This window comes from Salmo salar, chromosome 01 (assembly GCF_965601325.2).
Source record: "Salmo salar chromosome 01, fSalSal1, whole genome shotgun sequence".
Taxonomy (NCBI): domain Eukaryota; kingdom Metazoa; phylum Chordata; class Actinopteri; order Salmoniformes; family Salmonidae; genus Salmo; species Salmo salar.
In genome coordinates, this window is record NC_138291.1 from 175,134,676 (window position 1) to 175,160,219 (window position 25,544).

The 25,544-nt window shown below is 42.9% G+C and overlaps 1 protein-coding gene across 4 annotated transcripts in view; it reads left to right on the plus strand.

The window, feature by feature from the left end:
• Nucleotides 1-25,544, plus strand: part of pam (peptidylglycine alpha-amidating monooxygenase) — a 181,857-nt gene that overhangs the window by 82,098 nt on the left and 74,215 nt on the right. For all 4 annotated transcript variants that reach the window (XM_082956764.1, XM_082956762.1, XM_082956769.1 and 1 more), the window contains exons 7-12: nt 2,827-2,918; nt 4,096-4,179; nt 7,207-7,255; nt 15,644-15,711; nt 17,624-17,704; nt 17,942-18,018. In XM_082956764.1, coding sequence (XP_082812890.1) covers nt 2,827-2,918; nt 4,096-4,179; nt 7,207-7,255; nt 15,644-15,711; nt 17,624-17,704; nt 17,942-18,018 — 451 coding nt within the window. The remainder of the gene's footprint in view (nt 1-2,826; nt 2,919-4,095; nt 4,180-7,206; nt 7,256-15,643; nt 15,712-17,623; nt 17,705-17,941; nt 18,019-25,544) is intronic.

The window sequence follows — 25,544 nt, forward strand, 5'->3', positions numbered from 1 at the left end:
GGTCTCCATATCAAGTCAGGGGCACACTATTACCTTCTGGGTTCTAGGATATGATAGTTCTGTTGTGTAGATGGATGGTGTTCTAGGATATGATAGTTCTGTTGTGTAGATGGATGGTGTTCTAGGATATGATAGTGCTGTTGTGTAGATGGATGGTGTTCTAGGATATGATAGTTCTGTTGTGGTGTAGATGGATGGTGTTCTAGGATATGATAGTTCTGTTGTGGTGTAGATGGATGGTGTTCTAGGATATGATAGTTCTGTTGTGGTGTAGATGGATGGTGTTCTAGGATATGATAGTTCTGTTGTGTAGATGGATGGTGTTCTAGGATATGATAGTTCTGTTGTGGTGTAGATGGATGGTGTTCTAGGATATGATAGTTCTGTTGTGTAGATGGATGGTGTTCTAGGATATGATAGTTCTGTTGTGGTGTAGATGGATGGTGTTCTAGGATATGATAGTTCTGTTGTGGTGTAGATGGATGGTGTTCTAGGATATGATAGTTCTGTTGTTGTGTAGATGGATGGTGTTCTAGGATATGATAGTTCTGTTGTGGTGTAGATGGATGGTGTTCTAGGATATGATAGTTCTGTTGTGGTGCAGATGGATGGTGTTCTAGGATATGATAGTTCTGTTGTGGTGTAGATGGATGGTGTTCTAGGATATGATAGTTCTGTTGTTGTGTAGATGGATGGTGTTCTAGGATATGATAGTTCTGTTGTGGTGTAGATGGATGGTGTTCTAGGATATGATAGTTCTGTTGTGGTGTAGATGGATGGTGTTCTAGGATATGATAGTTCTGTTGTGGTGTAGATGGATGGTGTTCTAGGATATGATAGTTCTGTTGTGGTGTAGATGGATGGTGTTCTAGGACATGATAGTTCTGTTGTGGTGTAGATGGATGGTGTTCTAGGATATGATAGTTCTGTTGTTGTGTAGATGGATGGTGTTCTAGGATATGATAGTTCTGTTGTGGTGTAGATGGATGGAAGTGGTGTGGATACCGCAAATGAAAGCCTGCCTCTTAAATGGATGTTTGTGCGTTTGTCCATCTTTTTACAATTTTACATTGTGTGTGTCAGATTTACGAAGCATTTTGCACAAAGTTTGGTAATTTTTTCCCCGGGATGGATTGAAAAATAACTAAGCAAAACTATTTAATACAAACCCCCCCCCAGCTAGCATATTTGGATCCTTGGAAGTTGTGAGAACTTGACTGATAAAACAGAATGTTTTTAAACATCTGAGAACAACATTTTGCCTGTACTGGGAACTTTTATTTTTAGGTTGCAGGGATGTTCTTAGAACGTTTTACTCTGGTTTCTTGAACGTTTTCCTGGAAGGTTTTATTAACACACTGAGAATGGAAATTCTAGAATATTTTAAGGTAATTAAATAACATTCTGAGAACATTCTCTAAATGTTGTGAAAGTTTTCTTATTGTTATTATTGAACTTTTTGTTATCACTGTGCTCAAAATGTAATGGTTGTTTAGATTCTTTTTTTTACAACTTCCATAAAACATTCAGGAATGTTTCAACAAGACTTCTAATAACACTGCTAGCTTATTTTGGGTTACATTTTGGAACTCCCAACACAGATACAGTGTGACACATGGAAATTAATTTGCTTGGGCATAAATCATGCAAACAGTTTTTTGTTATTGTGACACGGCACCTGTGAGATTCGACTGTAGGATCTTCTGTTCTCTATCCCTGGAATTAGTCCGCTGCGCCACCTGGATGGAGCTAGCGTGCCATGTTTTTTTTATGCAAACAAAGCTGTTCATATTAGTCTATTTAAACAGACCCCATTTCAAAGGAAACAAGCACTCATTAAGATCAGGTGTGGCCAGATAGAGGCGCGGCCAACACACCTGATAGAGAGTTTTGTAGACACTGAGAACAGAATGTATTTGTTTTTAAATAACATTCTCTGAAAGTTACTAAAATCACCCCAAAAAATTGAACGTTCCCAGAATGTAGTAAATGTATGACATTAAATAGAACCACATGGGAACTTGGGTGAAATGTTCTGTGGAAGTACTGAAATTCCCACAGAAGAGCGTTGTTTCTTAAAGTTCTGAACAATTAAAGAACATGTATTTAAATAGAACTATGAGGAAACCTGTAGGAAATGTTATGCTGAAATTCCTACAGAAGAACATTGTTTCTTAACGTTCTCTGAACTATTTGAGAACATTCCCAATGTCAAACCGTTTGGATAATCTTCTTTAAACATTACCAAAATGTTAATTCAATTTAACCATGTTTGAACTTTTAGGAAACAAGAAAATAACGTTTATTTGTTATTTTTATGAAGTTCTTTCAAATGTGCTGAAAATGTTTCAAAGCCAAGCAACTATCCTGCACCGGTTCCAGAAAGTTGTGGGAAAGTTTTATGCTAAATAACAATAGGACAACCACACTCTTACCAAGCTCTAAGAAACATATGGTTCTCAGAATGTCATGTGGAAGCTGGGCCAGTCTTCTTTAAAATTGTAGGTTTTATTTATTCTCTACATTTTATTTTTTTATTCCTTTGGGGGAAAAAAACTGCAAGCGCAAAACTCTGCACTTGCCTCCGCAAACCATAGCAAAGACGCTGTGTGTGTGTGTGTGTGTGTGTGTGTGTGTGTGTGTGTGTGTGTGTGTGTGTGTGTGTGTGTGTGTGTGTGTGTGTGTGTGTGTGTGTGTGTGTGTGTGTGTGTGTGTGTGTGACTCATCAATATTGTACCCACTGAGAGTCCATCCAACTCTGGACCTAGTTGAGACCAGAGACGGGAGGGGCTGTATTGACCCAGTGCTGTTGTTTGGTTATTTCAGGGACTGTGGGAGTGTCAAGGGGACCTGTGAGGACGAAGCCTCCATCATGTACGCCTGGGCCCGAAATGCCCCACCAACCAGGCTACCCCCAGGTACACAGTCTCTCTCTTTCTTTTTTCCTTTAATCTCTCTCTCCATTTCATCTTTCTCTCTCTCCTCCCAATCGCTCTCTTTCTGCTTCATCTTTCTCTCTCTTTGTGCCTTCCATCTTTCTCTCCCTCCATCTTTCTCTCTTCTCCATCTCTCTCTCACTGGAGAGAGGAGAGATCAGACTCTACCCCAGTGCTCTCTGGAGAGAGGAGAGATCAGACTCTACCCCAGTGCTCTCTGGAGAGATCAGACTCTATCCCAGTGTTCTCTGGAGAGAGGAGAGATCAGACTCTACCCCAGTGCTCTCTGGAGAGAGGAGAGATCAGACTCTACTCCAGTGCTCTCTGGAGAGAGGAGAGATCAGACTCTACCCCAGTGCTCTCTGGAGAGAGGAGAGATCAGACTCTACCCCAGTGCTCTCTGGAGAGAGGAGAGATCAGACTCTACCCCAGTGCTCTCTGGAGAGAGGAGAGATCAGACTCTACCCCAGTGCTCTCTGGAGAGAGGAGAGATCAGACTCTACCCCAGTGCTCTCTGGAGAGAGGAGAGATCAGACTCTACCCCAGTGCTCTCTGGAGAGAGGAGAGATCAGACTCTATCCCAGTGAGCTCTGGAGAGAGTAGAGATCAGACTCTATCCCAGTGCTCTCTGGAGAGATCAGACTCTACCCCAGTGCTCTCTGGAGAGAGGAGAGATCAGTCTCTACCCCAGTGCTCTCTGGAGAGAGGAGAGATCAGTCTCTACCCCAGTGAGCTCTGGAGAGAGTAGAGATCAGACTCTACCCCAGTGCTCTCTGGAGAGAGGAGAGATCAGACTCTATCCCAGTGAGCTCTGGAGAGAGTAGAGATCAGACTCTATCCCAGTGCTCTCTGGAGAGATCAGACTCTACCCCAGTGCTCTCTGGAGAGAGGAGAGATCAGTCTCTACCCCAGTGCTCTCTGGAGAGAGGAGAGATCAGTCTCTACCCCAGTGCTCTCTGGAGAGAGGAGAGATCAGACTCTATCCCAGTGAGCTCTGGAGAAAGTAGATCCATGATTGGTAATCCTGCGGCTTTAGCCTGCGTTATTGTAATTGCTCTCCAATGAGTTCTTTCCTTATCAATGCATCTCAGCCTTGCAGCCCTCACAGAGACCTTAATTACTGGTGCCTGTCTTTTTTTCTTTGTTTTTTCTCTCCCAGATGTCGGTTTTAAAGTTGGAGGGAAATCCAGAATCACTTACTTTGTGCTGCAAATCCACTATGGGGATGTCCACGCTTTTAGAGGTGAGTGGTGATTGGTGATAAGACTAGGGTTGCAAAATTCCCTGTAATTCTCCCAGAATTCACAGGTTTTCTAGAAATCCCAGTTGGAATATTCCTGGAATCATGAGGGGAAAAGCAGGAATAACAGTGGTCACCAACCCTGGTCCTGGAGCTACATGACATACAGGGGTCTGATCCAGTCCAGCATTAACACACCCCATTCAGCCAATCAATTCATCTGTTTTAGGGCTGGGTTGAAACAAAAGTCTGTGACCCCTGTAGCCCTGCAGAACCAGATTGGGTGACCCCTGTATTAAAACAGGTGATGAATTCACCTGGACTGTAATATTGTGCCTGCTTTGTATTCAAATACAGTACCTGGTAATTATTGTACACTTCATTACTCTCATAGTTAATACGTGTTTATCACCAAGCGTTTCCAGTTTTGTTTTATTCAGGCTTTCACGACCAGATTATTTTAATTAGGGACTCAAAACAGTTATTGTTCTCTTCCCCCACAATGAGCTCCCTAAAGACTCAACAGCAAACCTTTGTGTTGTTCCACGTTCGTTGTGATAGCTTCGCCCCCAGTGGCAGCTGAGAGAGAGTTCTTTCACTAAGTGGCCATTGATTGTGCATTGAGGGAGCCTGCTTCCCAAAGGGCCCCCTATTCCCTATGTAGTGCAGTCATTTTGACCAGGGCCCAATAGGGGAGTGTATTGGCATTAGAATACTACATTGGAGTGGATGTCTCTTCTCCCCAGTCAGGACAGGCACACAATAAAGGGGCTTTTCTTAGGGAAATAACTGGGCTGCCTGAAATTACTGGACTGCCTGAAATTACTGGACTGCCTGAAATTACTGGGCTGCCTGACATGACTGGGCTGCCTGAAATGACTGGGCTGCCTGGATTGACTGGGCTGCCTGAAATGACTGGGCTGCCTGGATTGACTGGGCTGCCTGAAATGACTGGGCTGCCTGAAATGACTGGGCTGCCTGACATGACTGGGCTGCCTGACATGACTGGGCTGCCTGAAATGACTGGGCTGCCTGACATGACTGGGCTGCCTGAAATGACTGGGCTGCCTGAAATGACTGGGCTGCCTGACATGACTGGGCTGCCTGAAATGACTGGGCTGCCTGAAATGACTGGGCTGCCTGACATGACTGGGCTGCCTGAAATGACTGGGCTGCCTGAAATGACTGGGCTGCCTGACATGACTGGGCTGCCTGACATGACTGGGCTGCCTGACATTACTGGGCTGCCTGACATGACTGGGCTGCCTGACATGACTGGGCTGCCTGAAATGACTGGGCTGCCTGGAATGATTGGACTGCCTGGAATGATTGGACTGCCTGGAATGACTGGGCTGCCTGACATTACCGGGCTGCCTTGAGGCAGCATGCAAATGTTGCATGTCTATGACCCAAATCACAAACAATAGTTGGTTTGGTGGAAGACCGCCTGTACAGTTACCTAGAAAACAAAGAGACGCTCAACAGACGTTTGAGGATAATGGTGTAGTTAATTACCGTAAAACAGACATTTGAGGATAATGGTGTAGTTAATTACCGTAAAACAGACATTTGAGGATAATGGTGTAGTTAATTACCATAAAACAGACGTTTGAGGATAATGGTGTAGTTAATTACCGTAAAACAGACATTTGAGGATAATGGTGTAGTTAATTACCGTAAAACAGACATTTGAGGATAATGGTGTAGTTAATTACCGTAAAACAGACATTTGAGGATAATGGTGTAGTTAATTACCGTAAAACAGACGTTTGAGGATAATGGTGTAGTTAATTACCGTAATTACCGAAAGATTGCTGGATCGAATCCCCGAGCTGATAAGGTAAGCTGTTGTTCTGCCCCTGAACAAGGCAGTGTTCCTAGGTTGTCATTGAAAATAAGAATTTGTTCTTAACTGACTTACCTAGTTAAATAAAGGTTAAATAAATAAAAAAAATTAAATAAAAAAACAGTTTGAGGATAATGTTGTTAGCGTAAAACTTCAACTAAACGCTGAGTCTCAAATAGCCTGTTCCTTTTAGTAGCTAGGCAACTGCACACATTTCAGCAAATAAACGCCTGTTTGAAATAAATGCCGGGTCTAAATTAATTGTTTAGGAGGTTACCATGAAGGTTTAATGTTTGATTTGTTACATTAAATAATTCATAACTGACTCAAACAAGTGTTGGCAATCATTCATTTTTATCGCCAGTAAGAGACGGCTAGCCATTGGCTGCTAACAGCTGACTGGCAAGCACAAAAACAGTCAACAACTTTGGGAGTGCAGAACTGAGAACTGTAATACCTGCTGTGTAGTCACAGTCAAAGAGGAGAATAATTATTCAGTCAAGGAAAGTTTTTTTTATTTTATTTTTGTAAATGGAGGCACACCTAGACAAAATAAGTGTGACACAGTGTGTAAATGATAACACATTAGTGCAGGAAATGAAGAAGTTGATTAAAATGCTGGACATGAATGCTGGAATTAAACAATTAACTATGCAAATGAGTGCTCTCTGGGGAGTACAGATGTGTGTGTTGTGTGCCTGCCCACAGGTATTAGAATGCAGACCAGCTTCTCAGGATTATTATATGTTAATAGGCAGCTCCAGAAATAAACCCTATGGTATTGCTGTGTAGCCACAGGGGCAGGAGCTCTGGTGCTACAGCTAGCCGCCACGGCGCTAGCTTACTTCAATGGGCTTGTCCGGTGTTTGCTTAAACCCCCCTGTGTAGACATGGCTAGCCTATTGGGTGGGAGGGGGGACGACAACGACGACTCAATCTGTGTCATAAATGGCAGCCTATTCCCTAAATGGTGCACTACTTTCAACCAGAACCCTATGGGTCCTGGTCCAAAGTAGTGCACCGTGAAGAGAATAGGGAGCCATAATAGTGCTGTAATTGTATGGTGCTTTACAGACGTAAAGGAACACCTGCAGTAGAGAATGAATCGGACTGGGCTTCATCAAAACAGCATTCTGTTTCATTCGTTAATTTGTTGTCGGCTAATTGCACGTTTTTTGTTTCAGACCATCATAGAGATTGCTCAGGACTTACCTTACGAATGACTTCCAAACCGTAAGTATTATATCAATTACCTGTATTACATTTCCATATTTACAGGAAATACTATGTAATCATTTACTGTAATTTATAACCATCGTATATGTCTGCAGCTTCGCAGGCTAGTTGGATTGGGTTGGGACAGACAAACAACCCAATTTGGGTGATTCGTTCAGTTGAACGGAGAGAACATTGTACATGTATTGGGCTGTGTCCCAAATGGCACCATATTCCCTTTATATTGCACTACTTTTTAACATGGCCGATAAGGCTCTTGTCAAATATAGTGCACTGCATAGGGAATAGGGCCCCATTTTGGGATCCCTGGTATGACCTATTTACCTACAATACTTATAAACTGTGGGCAGCATCATAAGTGTGATGTGAGTGGAATGATGTCCAACCCAGCACTTTGTATTGGCCCCCTTATCTGAATTAGAACAACGGATGAAACGGTGGATAAATACAAATAAAAAAGTATGCTATTTATGAAGAAAAAAAGACTAGCATTTATTACAGGCATTGGTTGAAGCTCAGTGTTAAACTAAAATCTCCCTACCATCATATCTAAGCCAATATGACGCAAATCTAGTTGAAAATGAGAAAATCAACTTGATTGGAGGTCATGAACTGTCCGTCCGTTACCGAGAACCACATACAAGATTTTTTAACAGGGTCGTTAACAATTTAGTTTTAAGAGTATTTCTTGCGCCTACCTAGCTCAAATTCTAGATGTCGGATTAAAACGAGACTATAGTGTCCATAAAGTGACCATTGGACTTGACGAAATTTGTAGGTGCAACAGTTTATTACATTTATAATTTATCGATCTCACATGCTCATTTCTGACCATTAAGAACCAACATTTCTGACAATTTTGATTAGCTAGGTAGCTAGCTAGCTAACGTTACTTAGCTAATGTTCGCTTGATTGTACAACATCCAGCAGCTAGCCTCTGTAGCTAGCTAGCTAACACCAGTCAGCTGAAAGCTAGCTAGCTAACTAGCTAGCTAACAAACAGGCAAAGAAAGGTAGCTAGCTATTTTTGTTTATTTGTTACACAAATAACTTCAGCCATTAGCGAGCTAGCTAGTTAGAGCCAGACAAAAACAGCTGAAGCTAGCTAATGATAGCTAGTTCATGTCCAAATGTCAGTCCTTTCCACAAAACATAGCTAGCAAGCTAACGTATATATGCTCAAAACCAACCCCAAACTTTGGACAAATTGTCATGCTGCTAACTTATTATGCATGCAATGGGCTTTTGCAGCACTATCTAGCTAGCTACTCCATAGTCCAGGCAACTGTAAGAGCTAGCCACATTTCACTGTCAGACAGGACACAACTCAAACTGCTGAGAATTTGTTTTGCTATCTGACGTTAACCTCTCTAGGGGGTGTGGGCCAACATCCAGTGAAATTGCAGAGCGCCAAATTCAAAAACACTCATTATAAAAATTTATAAAACATACAAGTGTTATACATCGGTTTAAGGATTAACCTCTTGTTAATCTAACCACTTTGTCAGATTTCAAAAAGGCTTCACGGTGAAAGCATACCATGCGATTATCTGAGAACAGCGCCCAGCAGACAAATCATTACAAACAGTTACCAGCCAAGTAGAGGAGTTACACAGGTCAGAAATAGTGATAAAATGAATCACTTACCTTTGATGATCTTCGTATGGTTGCACTCAGAAGACTCCCATTTATTTAAGAAATGTTCGTTTTGTTCGATAAAGTCCGTCTTTCTATCCAAAAACGTCTGTTTTGTTTGCGCGTTTTGTTCAGTAATCCACATCCTCAAGGGCAGTCACAACAGACAGACGAAAAATCCGAAAAGTATCAGTAAAGTTCGTAGAAACATGTCAAACGATGTTTGTAATCGATGTTTTTCAGAATACAAGCCTGAAACAATTTCTAAAGACTGTTGACATCTAGTGGAAGGCATAGGAAGTGCAATTTGAGTCCTAAGTCAATGGATACTGTAATGGCATTCAATAGAAAACTACAAAAATTGAAAAAATCCCACTTCCTGGTTGGATTTCTCAGGTTTTCGCCTGCCATATCAGTTCTGTTATACTCACAGACATTATTTTAACAGTTTTGGAAACTTTAGAGTGTTTTCTATCCAAATCTCTACCAATTATATGCATATCCTAGCTTCTGGGCCTGAGTAGCAGGCAGTTTACTTTGGGCACGCTTTTCATCCGGAGGTGAAAATAGTGCCACCTACCCTAATGAAGTTAACTCTGCTCTATTGTGCACTGACTGCAGTGTGCAAGTGCATGCTTGCTAGCATAAGAAAAACTCACCAGTTTAACATCCATAATACATTCCAGTATGCTCCTTCTCCTGTCTTCATTACATTTTTTAATCATGTGTGCTGATCAACAGTGCCAAACTAACAACTCTGCCATTTGTTGGATATTTTTCAACTCTGCCGTGCACACCTGTGTGAAGCTACAATAAAGATTAGCCACAATAGTGGAATTTGCATTTCGCCTTCAAATAAAAGTCCCCCATTTGAAAGTGATTCAAACTGATACAAATAGTTGAAAGGGAAAGGGGGATACCTAGTCAGTTGAACAACTGAATGCATTCAACTGAAATTTGTCTTCCGCATTTAACCCAACCCCTCTGAATCAGAGAGGTGCGGGGGGCTGCCATAATCGACATCCATGTCTTCGGCGCCCGTGGAACAGCCATATTTGGACTAGATAAAACATTAAGTGAGAATAGGCATTGGTCTGAAGCAGAAAATGAAAGGAAATTCACGTGAGCACCACAACGCCTATTCCAACCGTGCACTACCAAGGTTTTCCAACACACGGCTTTGACATACTACAGTAAGTATTGTACTACAAACTATGTGTAAGCAGGTTGCTTAGGATTCAAACCTTCTCAAACAGCCTAATTCATACTCTTCAGAGGGATAATGAACTTTACACTGTCCTGCTATTAAAATGATATATGGTGTATATATACAGTACCAGTCAAAAGTTTAGACACACCTACTCATTCCAGGGTTGTAGAATAATAGTGAAGACATCAAAACTAACACATATGGAATCATGTAGTAACCCAAAAAGTGTTAAACTTATCAAATATATTTTATATTTGAGATTCTTCAAATAGCCACCCTTTGCCTTGGTGACAGCTTTGCATACTTTTGGCATTCTCTCAACCAGCTTCATGAGGTAGTCACGTTGAATGCATTTCAATTAACAGGGGTGCCTTGTTAAATGTTAATTTGTGGAATTTCCTTAATGCGTTTTAGACAATCAATTGTGTTGTGACAAGGTAGGGGTGGTATACAGAAGATAGCCCTATTTGGTAAAAGACCAAGTCCATATTTTAGCAAGAACAGCTCAAATAAGCAAAGAGAAACAAATGTCCATCATTACTTTAAGACATGAAGGTCAGTCAATGCGGAACAGTCGCAAAAACCATCAAGAGCTATGATGAAACTGTCTCTCTTGAGGACCGCCACGCTCTGGAAGAGCCAGAGTTACCTCTGCTGCAGAGTTACCTCTGCTGCAGTTCATTAGAGTTAACAGTACCTCAGAAATTGCAGCCCAAATAATTGCTTCACAGAGTTCAAGTTACAGACACATCTCAACATCAACTGTTCAGAGGAGACTGCGTGAATCAGGCCTTCATTGTTATCAAATAACATGTTTAGCTAAAATGCCATATCAATGACGTGTTTTTCTAAAATAAAGGTACAGTGAAATACAGGCATGGACCACATTACTACAAGACAAAACAGCTCAATCAAGCCTAATGGTCTTGTAAGTGTGTGAAAGCAAAGCTTGCGCTCAAAGCAAACATGAAAAGGTAGCAGAATGAGATAATGTCTTACTGTGGTGTGTGAGGAATCCAATACTTTAAAAAACTTCTTAGGGATAGCCCCCTTTTTTTCAATTTTTGTCTAAATGTCATACCCTAATCTAACTGCCTGTAGCTGAGGCCCTGAAGCAAGGATATGCATATTCTTGGTACCATTTGAAAGGAAACGCTTTGAAGTTTGTGGAAATGTGACTTGAATGTAGGAGAATATAACACTAGATCTGGTCGAAGAAAATACAAAGAAAAAAACTGCCGTTTTATTCAACCACCATCTTTGAAATGCAACAGAAAGGTCCCTGTTCCAGCCATCACTCTGGTTGTAATTTCAATGGTGTCCACAAGATGGCAGTAGTGAATGTGAAAAGTTTCAGATGGATAACTTGAAGTATGCGCGAACTACATGACATTTAGTGTAAAGTCACCCAGGTACATTTGGGCAAATCGTGAAGGAGACATTTGCAATCATATTACATTTTTCTGCAGGAATATCGTCAAATCTGTATACTTTTTGATTTAGCTTTTCCAGTATTAGTAGACACATCATAAGTTCAACATTTGCAAAACAACCAGTTTTCATAACTCTTAATATTCTTATAATTTTTGTCCAAAAGGAAAAGGCATACAAGGTTAGTAGCTACATTTTACGACAGATACATGGTTTCCTGATGCTCCCGTAAAGCGCAGCTCATTGGCTATCTAGCTAGCTTTGTTTGACCCCAATTGGTGCTTATTTGACAAAGTTAGAGTCATTCAAGTGAAGACCGCCCGCGTCATCGGCGTGCCATGAAGGAGTCGCTCTCTGACCAAATATGGTGTCCTATAGGATATACTACACGCCTAATGATATAGTGAAGTCTCGTTACGTTCTTGGATCTCTGAGGAATACATACGAACGTGATTTGACTGGTTGAAACAACGTTTAGGGTTAGATTTTCAAAGATTCCTTTCTTTGCAAATTGAATGAGTGGAAATACAAAATCGATCGTGCATGCTATATGGACCTTTTTAGGATATGAAAAAGGATATTATCTAACAAAACGACACTTCATGTTATCTCTGGGACCCTTTGGATTATAAATCAGAGCAAGATTTCAGAATGTAAGTACACATTTCACCTTCAGAGGTGAATTTATCAAACCTATCGTGGTGAAAAAGTGTTTTGTTGTTAGGCGCTCTCCTCAAACAATAGCATGGCATTTTCTTGCAGTAATAGCTACTGTAAATTGGACAGTGCAGTTATATTAACAAGAATTTAAGCTTTCAGCCGATATAAGACACTTATATTTACCGACATTTGTTGTTTCTCTAAAATCTGTGATGGTGACACAAGGCGCTGCATGATTTACAACTGTCCCGTAGACGGGACGCCGATCCCTAAGAAGAACTTGTATGTGGTACAAATCACATCATTGTGGAACCACATCCTCTAATAGTATTAATTAAGCTGTTTGAGAAGGTTTAAATCCTAAGCAACCTGCCTACACATAGTCTGAAGTACAATACCAACATAGCTACTGTAGTAGGTTAAAGCTGTGTGCTGGAAAACCTTGGTAGTGCATGGGTGGAATAGACATTGTGGTGCTCATGTGAATTTCCTTTCTTTTTCAGCTTCAGACCAACGCCTATTCTCACTTAAATCGTAGTTTTTGTTTTTTAATTTATAAATAGTTTCTGTACCCTGTGCTGTCAGAGAGAAATTACATTATTGAAATGGGTCATTGACCAAAGTTAAAAGTATTGTACCGTTCCTCTGAGTGATCTACGTTAAACGTATTGTACCGTTCCACTGTTTCCTCTGAGTGATGGAATAAGAGGTGGCTGATGGATAAAGGTGCCGGCTCCGGTCCGCTTCCTCCTTTGTCTCCATACTCCAGTTTCACTCCACTGCCATACTACTGGATGGGCACATTTATTGTCTGTAGCAGTCTGTCTCCATTCTGGCTCAAACTAGAGGGAGTAATGTCTATCTATGGTGTCTTGGGCATAACAAATTATAGCAGTCCGTTGCCATTCTGGCTCATAAGATAGGTTTCCATCCAATTGGTGACAGATTTTCATTCTAAGATCTGCGTGAAAGCAATATTTCCCTCCAGAGATGTTTCCATCAAATGTACTTGTTGCCGATAAAAGGCTGTGCGTGATGACGTAGTGCACATAATAACTTTTGCGTTTAAATTCCCATGTACCGAATAAAAAAATATAGGTTAAATGGGTTTCCATCAATGCAAGTTAAATGGGAATCCATCAATACAAGTTAAATGGGTTTCCATCAATACAAGTTAAATGGGAATCCATCAATGCAAGTTAAATGGGAATCCATCAATACAAGTTAAATGGGTTTCCATCAATACAAGTTAAATGGGAATCCATCAATGCAAGTTAAATGGGAATCTGTCAATGCAAGTTAAATGGGAATCCATCAATACAAGTTAAATGGGAATCCATCAATACAAGTTAAATGGGAATCCATCAATACAAGTTAAATGGGTTTCCATCAATACAAGTTAAATGGGAATCCATCAATACAAGTTAAATGGGAATCCATCAATGCAAGTTAAATGGGAATCTGTCAATGCAAGTTAAATGGGAATCTGTCAATGCAAGTTAAATGGGTTTCCATCAATGCAAGTTAAATGGGAATCCATCAATACAAGTTAAATGGGAATCCATCAATACAAGTTAAATGGGAATCCATCAATACAAGTTAAATGGGAATCCATCAATACAAGTTAAATGGGTTTCCATCAATACAAGTTAAATGGGAATCCATCAATACAAGTTAAATGGGTTTCCATCAATACAAGTTAAATGGGAATCCATCAATACAAGTTAAATGGGAATCCATTGCATTTTCAACTCTTTTTTCCACTATAAGTGTTGCATCATATAGCGAATGTACCCACTTTGGTTTCTCCAGCCAAAACCTCGCAGATACAGTGTGGGTATAGCATTCATTATGAGATGATTATGGATAAGAGGGAGATCATTTTTAATTGTCAAACGACAGCCAAGCATCGATCATCATGTCACCAGAAAAAGACCCTTGATATTTATTGGAAAGGAGCATCAAGCTCATCACGGTGCACTTTCACCACCCTGTTAAGTTCATCATCATGTATTTCATCTGTAGCCTAATAAACTGTATGCTTTCCTGATGAGTCCTAGTGAGAGGACCACACAACATACCATCGCTTGACTTTACTTCGATATGATTGTTATTATATCAATATTTGCGTATAAAGACGTTTCCACTGCCATTTCTCGCATTATTAATTTTAAAGACACAAAAAGATCCCACCTTCTCTAGAGTATTTTGTTTTGTCAACATTTGGAAGTTTATCGACAAATGTGCTGTGTGTATCTGGCCTGTCATGACATTTTTTATCCAACATGTGCTTTACTTAGATAAAAAGGTTGAGTACAGCAGAAATGTGCTTATTTAAACCCTTTGATTAACAATCAAAAAATGATTTGGTTGAATCTGTGATTAACATTATCCATTTGTTGATCAGATCCAAGTATAAAGAAAGTATAAGTCTTTTCAAATCGAATGTTATTTGTCACATGAGCTGAATACAACAAGTGTAGACCTTACAGTGAAATACTGACTTACAAGCCCTTAAGCAACAATGCAGTTTTAAGAAGAAGTGTTAAGTCAAAAATAGATAAGTCAAAAATAAAATAATTAAAGAGCAGCTGTAAAATAACAATAGTGAGACTATATACAGGGGGTACCGGTACAGAGTCAATGTGCGGGGGCACTGGTTAGTCGAGGTAATATGTACATGTAGGTAGCAGCAGCATAAAGGGGGGTGGGGGGATAGTGAAGATAGTCTGGGCAGCCATTTGATTAACTTGGTGTTCTGGTACCGCTTGCCGTGCGGTAGCAGAGAGAACAGTCTTTGACTTGGGTGGATGGAGTCTTTTGACAATTTTTAGGGCCTTCCTCTGACACCGCCTGGTATAGAGGTCCTGGATGGCAGGAAGCTTGGCCCCAGTGATGTACTGGGCTGTACGCACTACTCTCTGTGCCTTGCGGACGAGCAGTTGCCATACCAGGCAGTGATGCAACCATTCAGGATGCTCTCTATGGTGCAGCTGTAGACATTTTTGAGGATCTGAGGACCCATGCCAAATCTTTTCATTCTCCTGGGGGAGAATAGGTTTTGTCGTGCCCTCTTCATGACTGTCTTGGTGTGTTTGGACCATGATAATTTGTTGGTGATGTGGACACCAAGGAACTTGAAGCTCTCAACCTGCTCCACTACACTCACATCGATGAGAATGGGGACGTGTTCAGTCCTCCTTTTCCTGTAGTCCACAATCATCTTCTTTGTCTTAATCAAATTGAGGGAGAGGTTGTTATCCTGGCACCACACGTCCAACCTAACCTGGTACTATCCACCCTGTTTAATGTCAGTATAAAACTGACTTCAGATCAGTGTCCACTAACAAACTATCCACCCTGTATAGAGTCATTGTAAAATCATCTCACCACCCGTTGACTCCAGATCAGTGTTTGACTTAGCCTCTTTGTCTATTCTCTTTCCACAGACAGCCCTTCATTGCTGGCATGTATCTGATGATGTCTGTGACCACCGTCATCCCTCCAGGAAATAAAGGTATGTTGTGTGTGTGTCTGGTTGGGTATCTGTCTCTGTGTATCTGTCTGTGTGTCTGTGTGTCTGTGTGAGTTCACAGAGGCACTCCACTCACTGTGTGCAGCACAATGCTTGTCCAATCCCTCTCCCCATTACGTTGTCAGGACATACATTCAATTTCTGCTGTTGACTTCTTCCACCGGAAAAATTTATTTTGTAATTACAAGTCATTGGGACATGGGAATGAGGGAATTTATCACTTTGAGATAGCTAGCCCCCCCCCCCCCCCCCCGTCTGGGTATTTGTGTTGTCGTTAGTGCAGGAGCTAGTAACAATAGCTCTTTTCGTTTCTATGTGGTAATGGCTTCTAAAGCTTGGGAGCTATTTTTTGTTGTTGTCGGTATCACATGTATCCGCAAGACATCAGCAGCAGTTCAGGAAAAATACCAGCGTGTCATGTAGTCGAAGTGATGCTGATGTGTTTTTCCCTTTTCCTGGTTTACTTTTCCCTTTTCCTGTTTTGTAAATGGACGTTAAATGGATGTTTCGCTAATGTTTTCTCATTGCATTAGATACCGGAGTGCCAAATATAGGACCAAAAGGCTCCTTTAACAGCTTCTACCCCCAAGCCTTTAGACTGCTGAACATTTAATCAAATGGCTATACAGACTATTTACATCGAATTCCTCCCCTCCCCCCCATTTGTTTTTACACTGCTGCTACGCACTATCAATTATCTTTAGTCACTTTACCCCTACCTATATGTACAAATTACCTCCACTCTTCTGGGAAGGCTTTCCACTAGATGATAGGACAATGCATCGGGGGCTTACTTCCATTCAGCCACGAGCATTAGTGAGTTCTAGCGCTGATATTGGGCAATTAGGCCTGGCTCGCAGTCGGCATTCCAATTCATCCCAAAGGTGTTCGATGAGGTTGAGATCAGGGCTCTGTGCAGTCCAGTCAAGTTCTTCCACACTGATCTCGACAAACCAATTTTGTATGGACCTCGCTTTGTGCACTGGGGTATGGGTCATGCTGAAACAGGAAAGGGCCTTCCCCAAACTGTTGCCACATAATCGTTTAGAATGGCATTGTATGCTGTAGCGTTAAGATTTCCCTTCTCATCAGACCATTATTCCTCCTCCACCAAACTTTGCAGTTGGCACTATGCATTGGGGCAGTTAGCTTTCTCCTGGCATTGCCAAACCCAGATTTGTCCATTGGACTGCCAGATGGTGAAGCGTGATTCATCACTCCAGAGAACGAGTTTCCACTGCTCCAGAGTCCAATGACGGGGAGCTTTACACCACTCCAGCCGACGCTTGGCATTGCGCATGGTGATCTTAGGCTTGTGTGCGGCTGCTCGGGCATGGAAACCCATTTCATGAAGCACTCGACAAACAGTTTTTTTGTTCACGTTGCTTCCAGAGGCAGTTTGGAACTAGATAGTAAGTGTTGCAACTGAGGACAGACGATTTTTACACGCTACCCACTTCAAGACGGTCTCGTTCTGTGAGCTTGTGTGGCCTACCACTTCACGGCTGAGCCGTTGTTGCTCCTAGACGTTTCCACTTCACAATACCAGCACTTACAGTTGACCGGGGTCAGCTCTAGCACGGCAGTAATTTGACAAACTGACTTGTTGGCATCCAATGACGGTGCCAGGTTGAAAGTCACTGATCTCTTCAGTAAGGCCATTTTACTGCCAATGTTTGTCTATGGAGATTGCATGGCGGTGTGCTCGATTTTATACACCTGTCAGGAACGGGTGTGGTTGAAATAGCCACATCCACTAATTTAAAGGGGTGTCCACATACTTTTGTATATATAGTGAATGTGTATTTTCTGTATGCTGATGCAGTTGTTGAATAGAGCATTTCAGATTAGTCATCTGGCCTATTAATCTGTGTGTTTTTGATTCCTTCCACAGTTACAAACGCAGACGTGGCTTGCACTTATAACTCATATCCCATATACCCGTTTGCCTTCAGAACCCACACACACAAGCTTGGTAAGCAGCAGATTTCATATGTTTCTTATTTTATGAGAAATCTGACTAATTTATTAGCAAATTGTCATGCAAATGCCAGAATTGCTGCATCAAAATCAAGCATTTTTACCTGCATATATCGCGAAAACACTGATTCTATGACGCATACAGTAGCATACCGATTTTGTTTAGGTCATTTGTTTTCTACTGAAGTAATCTGAATTGATTCCTAATTGGTTTTGCCGTCTCCTATCCCAGGACAAGTTGTCAGTGGTTACAGGATTCGAGACGGGAAGTGGACTCTGATTGGACGACAGACTCCTCAGTTACCACAGGTAGGTGTCTGGCCATGTCACAGTTATCTCTGACCCCTCCAAAAGTGTGCACTTGTTCATGTCCCTTCACTGATTTCAGAGAAATATGGTGGAAACTGCCACTAGCCAATGCCTTCACCAATCCAATGCTTTAAGACTTGGGGAGTAGTGAACGAGTGCATCAGATATTATTGCAGGGATTTTTCTGTCATTGTGGTCCAAACAGTGTAAAAAAAAAAAGCTGGAAAAACGCTTTGTCTAAACTTAAACCAGATATGTAGAAAGTTAATGTAGCTCTATCATTTTTATATTATATTCTTTGAGAACTTCTAAACTCCAAAATAAAATGTAGACAGTCAGGGAGAATTGAAAATGATCAAAACAATGAATTTAGCAGTATTGAATTTGTTATTATGTTTGGGCAAAAGAACACAGCATTAGTCATGGCAACATGCAACATACAATTGCAGTCAATTTTCTACCCGCAGGCTGCAATGTTTTTATTTGTTGGCTTTATGTAGGCAATAGAAGTTACTTTTAGATTTGTATCATTTTCATTTAGATATAAAAAAAAATCTTCTTCTGGTTAGGCTATATTGATCTCTGGCTCACTCTTTAGTAATTTGTGTGGCTTCGTTTTTTAATCACAGTGCTTAAAGCGTCAGACAAGCGCAGTAGCCTACATATAGTTAATTTTATTCAAACAGTGTGTATTAATATATGGAATAATACATGTTTTTATATTTTCGACCAATTGATTGAAAGAACAGACGACTCTTGGTCGACCAAGATCTTTTTTAATTCGGGGACAGCCCTAAAAGACAGCCAACTTTTCTATACCCTACTCAAGAGAGGAAAACATAGCTAGACTGTTGTTTTACTATTAAACTCAATGCTGCTATTGTTTTTCATTTCGTAAAAGCAGCTTGTGTTTCTTAAGCAGGCAAAGGGTAGCTAACTAGAAGGCTGCTGGTGACTTGTTAGCTACGGGTAAGCAAGAAAGTCACTTGGAAAACTGACAAAACTGGTGATGATGGTTGCTGTGGGTGTGGGTGGGTGGGTGTGTGTGGACTATCCTGACTTGAATTGAAATTCACCCTGTACTTAAAAAAGTGTAGGCCTAACTAACTCTAGTTCTTGATTAGCAGGCTGCTCAGTCGGTCTTCTCTACTCATAGCTTCAGTCTGTGCTAATTAACAGTGGGCTATTGTGTGCAGTCACTTCCCTTCCTCACTGCCTCCTTCCCTTCCTCTCTCCCTTCTTCCCTTCCTCACTGCCTCCTTCCCTTCCTCTCTCCCTTCTTCCCTTCCTCACTGCCTCCTTCCCTTCCTCTCTCCCTTCTTCTCTTCCTCACTGCCTCCTTCCCTTCCTCACTGCCTCCTTCCCTTCCTCTCTCCCTTCTTCCCTTCCTCTCTCCCTTCTTCCCTTCCTCTCTCCCTTCTTCCCTTCCTCTCTCCCTTCTTCCCTTCCTCTCTCCCTTCTTCCGTCCTCTCTCCCTTCTTCTGTCCTCTCTCCCTTCTTCCCTTCCTCTCTCCCTTCTTCTGTCCTCTCTCCCTTCTTCCCTTCCTCTCTCCCTTCTTCCGTCCTCTCTCCCTTCTTCCGTCCTCTCTCCCTTCTTCTGTCCTCTCTCCCTCCTTCCCGTCCTCTCTCCCTCCTTCCCTTCCTCACTGCCTCCTTCCCTTCCTCTCTCCCTTCTTTCGTCCTCTCTCCCTCTGTCCTCTCTCCCTCTGATCTCTCCCTCTGATCTCTCCCTCTGATCTCTCCCTCTGTCCTCTCTCCCTCCATCCTCTCTCCCTCCTTCCCGTCCTCTCTCCCTCCATCCTCTCTCCCTCCTTCCCGTCCTCTCTCCCTCCTTCCCGTCCTCTCTCCCTCCTTCCCGTCCTCTCTCCCTCCTTCCCGTCCTCTCTCCCTCCTTCCCGTCCTCTCTCCGTCCTCTCTCCCTCCTCCCCGTCCTCTCTCCCTCCTTCCCGTCCTCTCTCCGTCCTCTCTCCCTCCTCCCCGTCCTCTCTCCCTCCTTCCCGTCCTCTCTCCCTCCTTCCCGTCCTCTCTCCCTCCTTCCCGTCCTCTCTCCGTCCTCTCTCCCTCCTCCCCGTCCTCTCTCCCTCATTCCCGTCCTCTCTCCCTCATTCCCGTCCTCTCTCCCTCCTTCCCGTCCTCTCTCCCTCCTTCCCGTCCTCTCTCCCTCCGTCCTCTCTCCCTCCTTCCCGTCCTCTCTCCCTCCTTCCCGTCCTCTATCCCTCCGTCCTCTCTCCCTCCTTCCCGTCCTCTCTCCCTCCTTCCCGTCCTCTCTCCCTCCGTCCTCTCTCCCTCCTTCCCGTCCTCTCTAACTCCTTCCCATCCTCTATCCCTCCGTCCTCTCTCCCTCCTTCCCGTCCTCTCTCCCTCCTTCCCGTCCTCTCTCCCTCCGTCCCGTCCTCTCTCCCTCTGTCCTCTCCCTCCGTCCTCTCTCCCTCCTTTCTTTCTCCATTCTTCCCTTCCTTTCTACCTCCTTCCCTTCCTCTCTCCCTCCTTCCCGTCCTCTCTCCCTCCGTCCTCTCTCCCTCCTTCCCGTCCTCTCTCCCTCCGTCCTCTCTCCCTCCTTTCTTTCTCCATTCTTCCCTTCCTTTCTACCTCCTTCCCTTCCTCTCTCCCTCCTTCCCGTCCTCTATCCCTCCGTCCTCTCTCCCTCCTTCCCGTCCTCTCTCCCTCCTTCCCGTCCTCTCTCCCTCCGTCCCGTCCTCTCTCCCTCTGTCCTCTCCCTCCGTCCTCTCTCCCTCCTTTCTTTCTCCATTCTTCCCTTCCTTTCTACCTCCTTCCCTTCCTCTCTCCCTCCTTCCCGTCCTCTCTCCCTCCTTCCCGTCCTCTCTCCCTCCGTCCTCTCTCCCTCCTTCCCGTCCTCTATCCCTCCGTCCTCTCTCCCTCCTTCCCGTCCTCTCTCCCTCCTTCCCGTCCTCTCTCCCTCCGTCCCGTCCTCTCTCCCTCTGTCCTCTCCCTCCGTCCTCTCTCCCTCCTTTCTTTCTCCATTCTTCCCTTCCTTTCTACCTCCTTCCCTTCCTCTCTCCCTCCTTCCCTTCCTTTCTTCCTCCTTCCCTTCCTCTGTCCATCCTTCCTTCCTTCCTCTCTCCATCCTTCCTTCTTCTCTCCATCCTTCCCTTCCTCTCCCCATCCTAACCTTCTCTCCCTCCTTCCCTTCCTCTCCCTCCTTCCTTCCTTCCTTTCTCCATCCTTCCCTTCCTCTCTGTGCATGTGTGTGTGTGTGCGCGTGCGCGTGCGTGCACAGATGTGTGTGCGCGTGCGTGCACGGATGTGTGTGTGTGTGTGCTCAGGCTGTTCCAGACTGCCTCGCAGGGGGCTGGGACAGCTCAGCGCTGCCTTTAGCACGTCAGAACATTAGACAGATTAGAAACACAAAGAGGGCTTTTGTCCCGTGCTGCCCGCGCTGTCACTCCAACACTTCATGAGCCGAAGACGCTCCAGCCCACTTGACAATGCTAAGGAATCCGCCTGGATTTGGGGGGTTTAGGCGTTACCGCAATGTATCGATATATCCCTCCGATTAGTTGAGCGCATCCCTTTGAAGGTCTTGGGATGCTGCCTGCAATGTTGGTTGTGTAGCCACACTGATAATGACTTTATGGATGGTTGTGTAGCCACACTGATAATGGCTTTATGGATGGTTGTGTAGCCACACTGATAATGGCTTTATGGATGGTTGTGTAGCCACACTGATAATGACTTTATGGATGGTTGTGTAGCCACACTGATAATGACTTTATGGATGGTTGTGTAGCCACACTGATAATGACTTTATGGATGGTTGTGTAGCCACACTGATAATGACTTTATGGATGGTTGTGTAGCCACACTGATAATGACTTTATGGAAGGTTGTGTAGCCATATTGATAATGACTTTATGGATGGTTGTGTAGCCACACTGATAATGACTTTATGGATGGTTGTGTAGCCACACTGATAATGACTTTATGGAAGGTTGTGTAGCCATATTGATAATGACTTTATGGATGGTTGTGTAGCCACACTGATAATGACTTTATGGATGGTTGTGTAGCCATACTGATAATGACTTTATGGATGGTTGTGTAGCCACACCGATAATGACTTTATGGATGGTTGTGTAGCCATACTGATAATGACTTTATGGATGGTTGTGTAGCCACACTGATAATGACTTTATGGATGTTGTGTAGCCACACCGATAATGACTTTATGGATGGTTGTGTAGCCACACTGATAATGACTTTATGGAAGGTTGTGTAGCCACACCGATAATGACTTTATGGATGGTTGTGTAGCCATACTGATAATGACTTTATGGAAGGTTGTGTAGCCACACTGATAATGACTTTATGGATGGTTGTGTAGCCACACCGATAATGACTATATGGATGGTTGTGTAACCACACCGATAATTACTTTATGGATGGCTGTGTAGCCACACTGATAATGACTTTATGGATGGTTGTGTAGGAATTATGTAAAAAATATTGTGTAGGTACATGTTTAACAATAAAACAATTTGTTTTCTCTCAGTGACCTGTATTTTGACAGGCTTTCTATTCTCCACTTATTTTTTGATAATTGGGCATTTTTAATCTATGCCCATACTAACTACAATCGCAATATCCCATTTTACCCTTCATTAGTTTGACCCTCACTGAGTATGACACAATTTACATTCCCCATCTATTTATATCCATCTTGTCCAATCTACCATACCCTATTATTGAGGACCTATCATCTAGTCCAGTGGTTCCTAAACTTCTAGTCCCCGTACCCCTTCAAACATTCAACCTCCAGCTGCGTACCCCCTCTAGCACCAGGGTCAGAACACTCTCAAATGTTGTTTTTTTGCCATAATTGTAAGCCTGCCACACACACACACTATACAACACATTTATTAAACATAAGAATGAGTGTGAGTTTTTGTCACAACCCGGCTCGTGGGAAGTGACAAAGAGCTCTTATAGGACCAGGGCACAAATAATAATATAACAGTAATCAGTAATTTTGCTCTTTATTTAGACATCTTACATATAAAACTTTATTTGTTCATCGAAAATTGTGAATAACTCACCACAGGTTAATGAGAAGGATGCGCTTGAAAGGATGCACATAACTCTGTAATGTTGGGTTCTATTGGAGAGAGTCTCAGTCTTAAATCATTTTCCACACACAGTCTGTGCCTGTATTTAGTTTTCATGCTAGTGAGGGCCGAGAATCCACTCTCACGTAGGTACGTGGTTGCAAAGGGCATCAGTGTCTTAACAGCGCGATTTGCCAAGGCAGGATACTCTGAGCGCAGCCCTATCCAGAAATCTGGCGGTGGCTTCTGATTCAATTACATTTTCACAGAACCGCTTGTTGCAATTTCCATGAGGCTCTCTTGTTCAGATATTGGTAAGTGGACTGGAGGCAGGGCATGAAAGAGATAATGAATCCAGTTGTTTGTGTCATCCGTTTCGGGAAAGTACCTGCGTAATTGCGCATCCCAACTCACTCAGGTGTTTCACTATATCACATTTGACATCGTCCGTAAGTTTGAGTTCATTTGCACATAAAAAAATCATACAATGATGGAAAGACCTGTGTGTTGTCGTTGTTAATGCAGACAGAGAAGAGCTCCAACTTCTTAACCATAGCCTCAATTTTGTCCCACACATTAAATATAGTTGCTGAGTCCCTGTAATCCTAGATTCAGATCATTCAGGCAAGAAAAAAACATCACCCAGATAGGACAGTTGTGTGAGAAACTCGTCATCATGCAAGCGGTCAGACAAGTAAAAATGATGGTCAGTGAAGAAAACTTTAAGCTTGTCTCTCAATGATAACCAGCTGTATGTTCTGTATGTTGTAAAAGCGTTACATGGTCGCTGCCCATATCATTGCATAGTGCAGAAAATACACGAGAGTTCAGGGGCCTTGCTTTAACAAGTTAAACCATTTTCACTGTAGTGTCCAAAACATCTTTCAAGCTGTCAGGCATTATTTTGGCAGCAAGAGCCTCTCGGTGGATGCTGCAGTGGACCCAAGTGGCGTCGGGAGCAACTGCTTGCACGCGTGTTACCACTCCACTATGTCTCCATGTCATGGCTTTTGCGCCATCAGTACAGATACCAACATGAACAGCAGCTACGTTTGGCTACATACAGACCGTTAGTGGAATTCCCACGAGAGAGTAACGGTTAATGTGATTGGATGTTAATTATTTGACTAGGCTACCTGTATTTGACATTGCGTTGTTATTTCGCTGAACACAAGAATTGTATTTTTGCCAGTGAAACGAGGCTACTCAGGCGAGGAGAAAAACTCACCCAAATGTATAGCCTCGTTGGAAAATATAAATGGACAGTTTGAAAATGTGAAGAGAAAAAAAAAGTACAAAATTAAAAAAAATATGTATTATAATTTAAAAAAAATGTCAACCATATATTTATTTGCAGTATCCCCGACGGTATTGTGTTAGGGAATATCTGATCTAGTCCAATCTACCCCACCCTGTTATTGAGAAGTGACCATCTAGTCCAATCTACCCCACTCTGTTATTGAGGAGAGACCATCTAGTCCAATCTACCCCACTCTGCTATTGAGAAGTGACCATCTAGTCCAATCTACCCTACCCTGTTATTGAGGAGCGACTCATGGAAAAGGATACAGAAAATTGGAGATAAAGGGGGGGTGAGATTAAGAATGAGTCCCAAATGGCACCGTATTCCCTACATGGTGCACTAAGTAGTGCACGTTATAGGAAATAGGGTGGGCCATTTGGGACTCAGACTAAAAATAGCTATTTTCCACATCTATGCCCCGGAGCTGGCCTCCCCACTCTAACAGTGACAGTGTCCCTGCTCCAGTCTTATCCTCCATGTCAGGCTTATGCATCCTAATGACCATGCTCTCCGCCCCCCCTACATGCTCTCAGTGCCCTTTAGTCCAAGTGCTTTTATCTCACTGTCACATCTCACAGCTCCTGACACGAAGCTGTCACAGAGGGTCGAGACTTTCAAAATGCCACTTAAGGAAGGACACGAAGAAACCGACAAAAGCATGGCCAAGTGCGTGTCCGATTGGCTGCCGTTCCTCTCCTCACCCAGTAGAGCTGTCCAGTCATCTGGAGGGTTGCTACTATCTGGTCAAATTGAAAAGTCGGAAGCCCCGCCTAGTTCTAAAAGTTCTCTTCTTAAAATCAGATTTTAAACATAACTCTAAGCTTAACCCCTCTGCTAATATTATCCTAACCCTGACCTTAAATTAAGATTTTGAAAAAGCACTGTTTTGTTTTCATACCTTTTTATGAGCCTATTTTGACGTTGCAGCTTGGCCAATAGTGGTAACCCAACTGGAGACCTGTAACCTTGTTGTGTAGGGATTATAAGATATTTGGGAGACTAATGGAGTGCAGTTTACATGTCACACACCAAGCTGTCAGTAGGTTATTAGGGAGCTAGTATTCTAGTGTGTTCCTCCAGTGGAATGCAGGGGGGGGAGATAAGCAAAGAGCACATTTAGATAACCATGGCTGAACATGGTTGCCGTGTAATAGTCACTC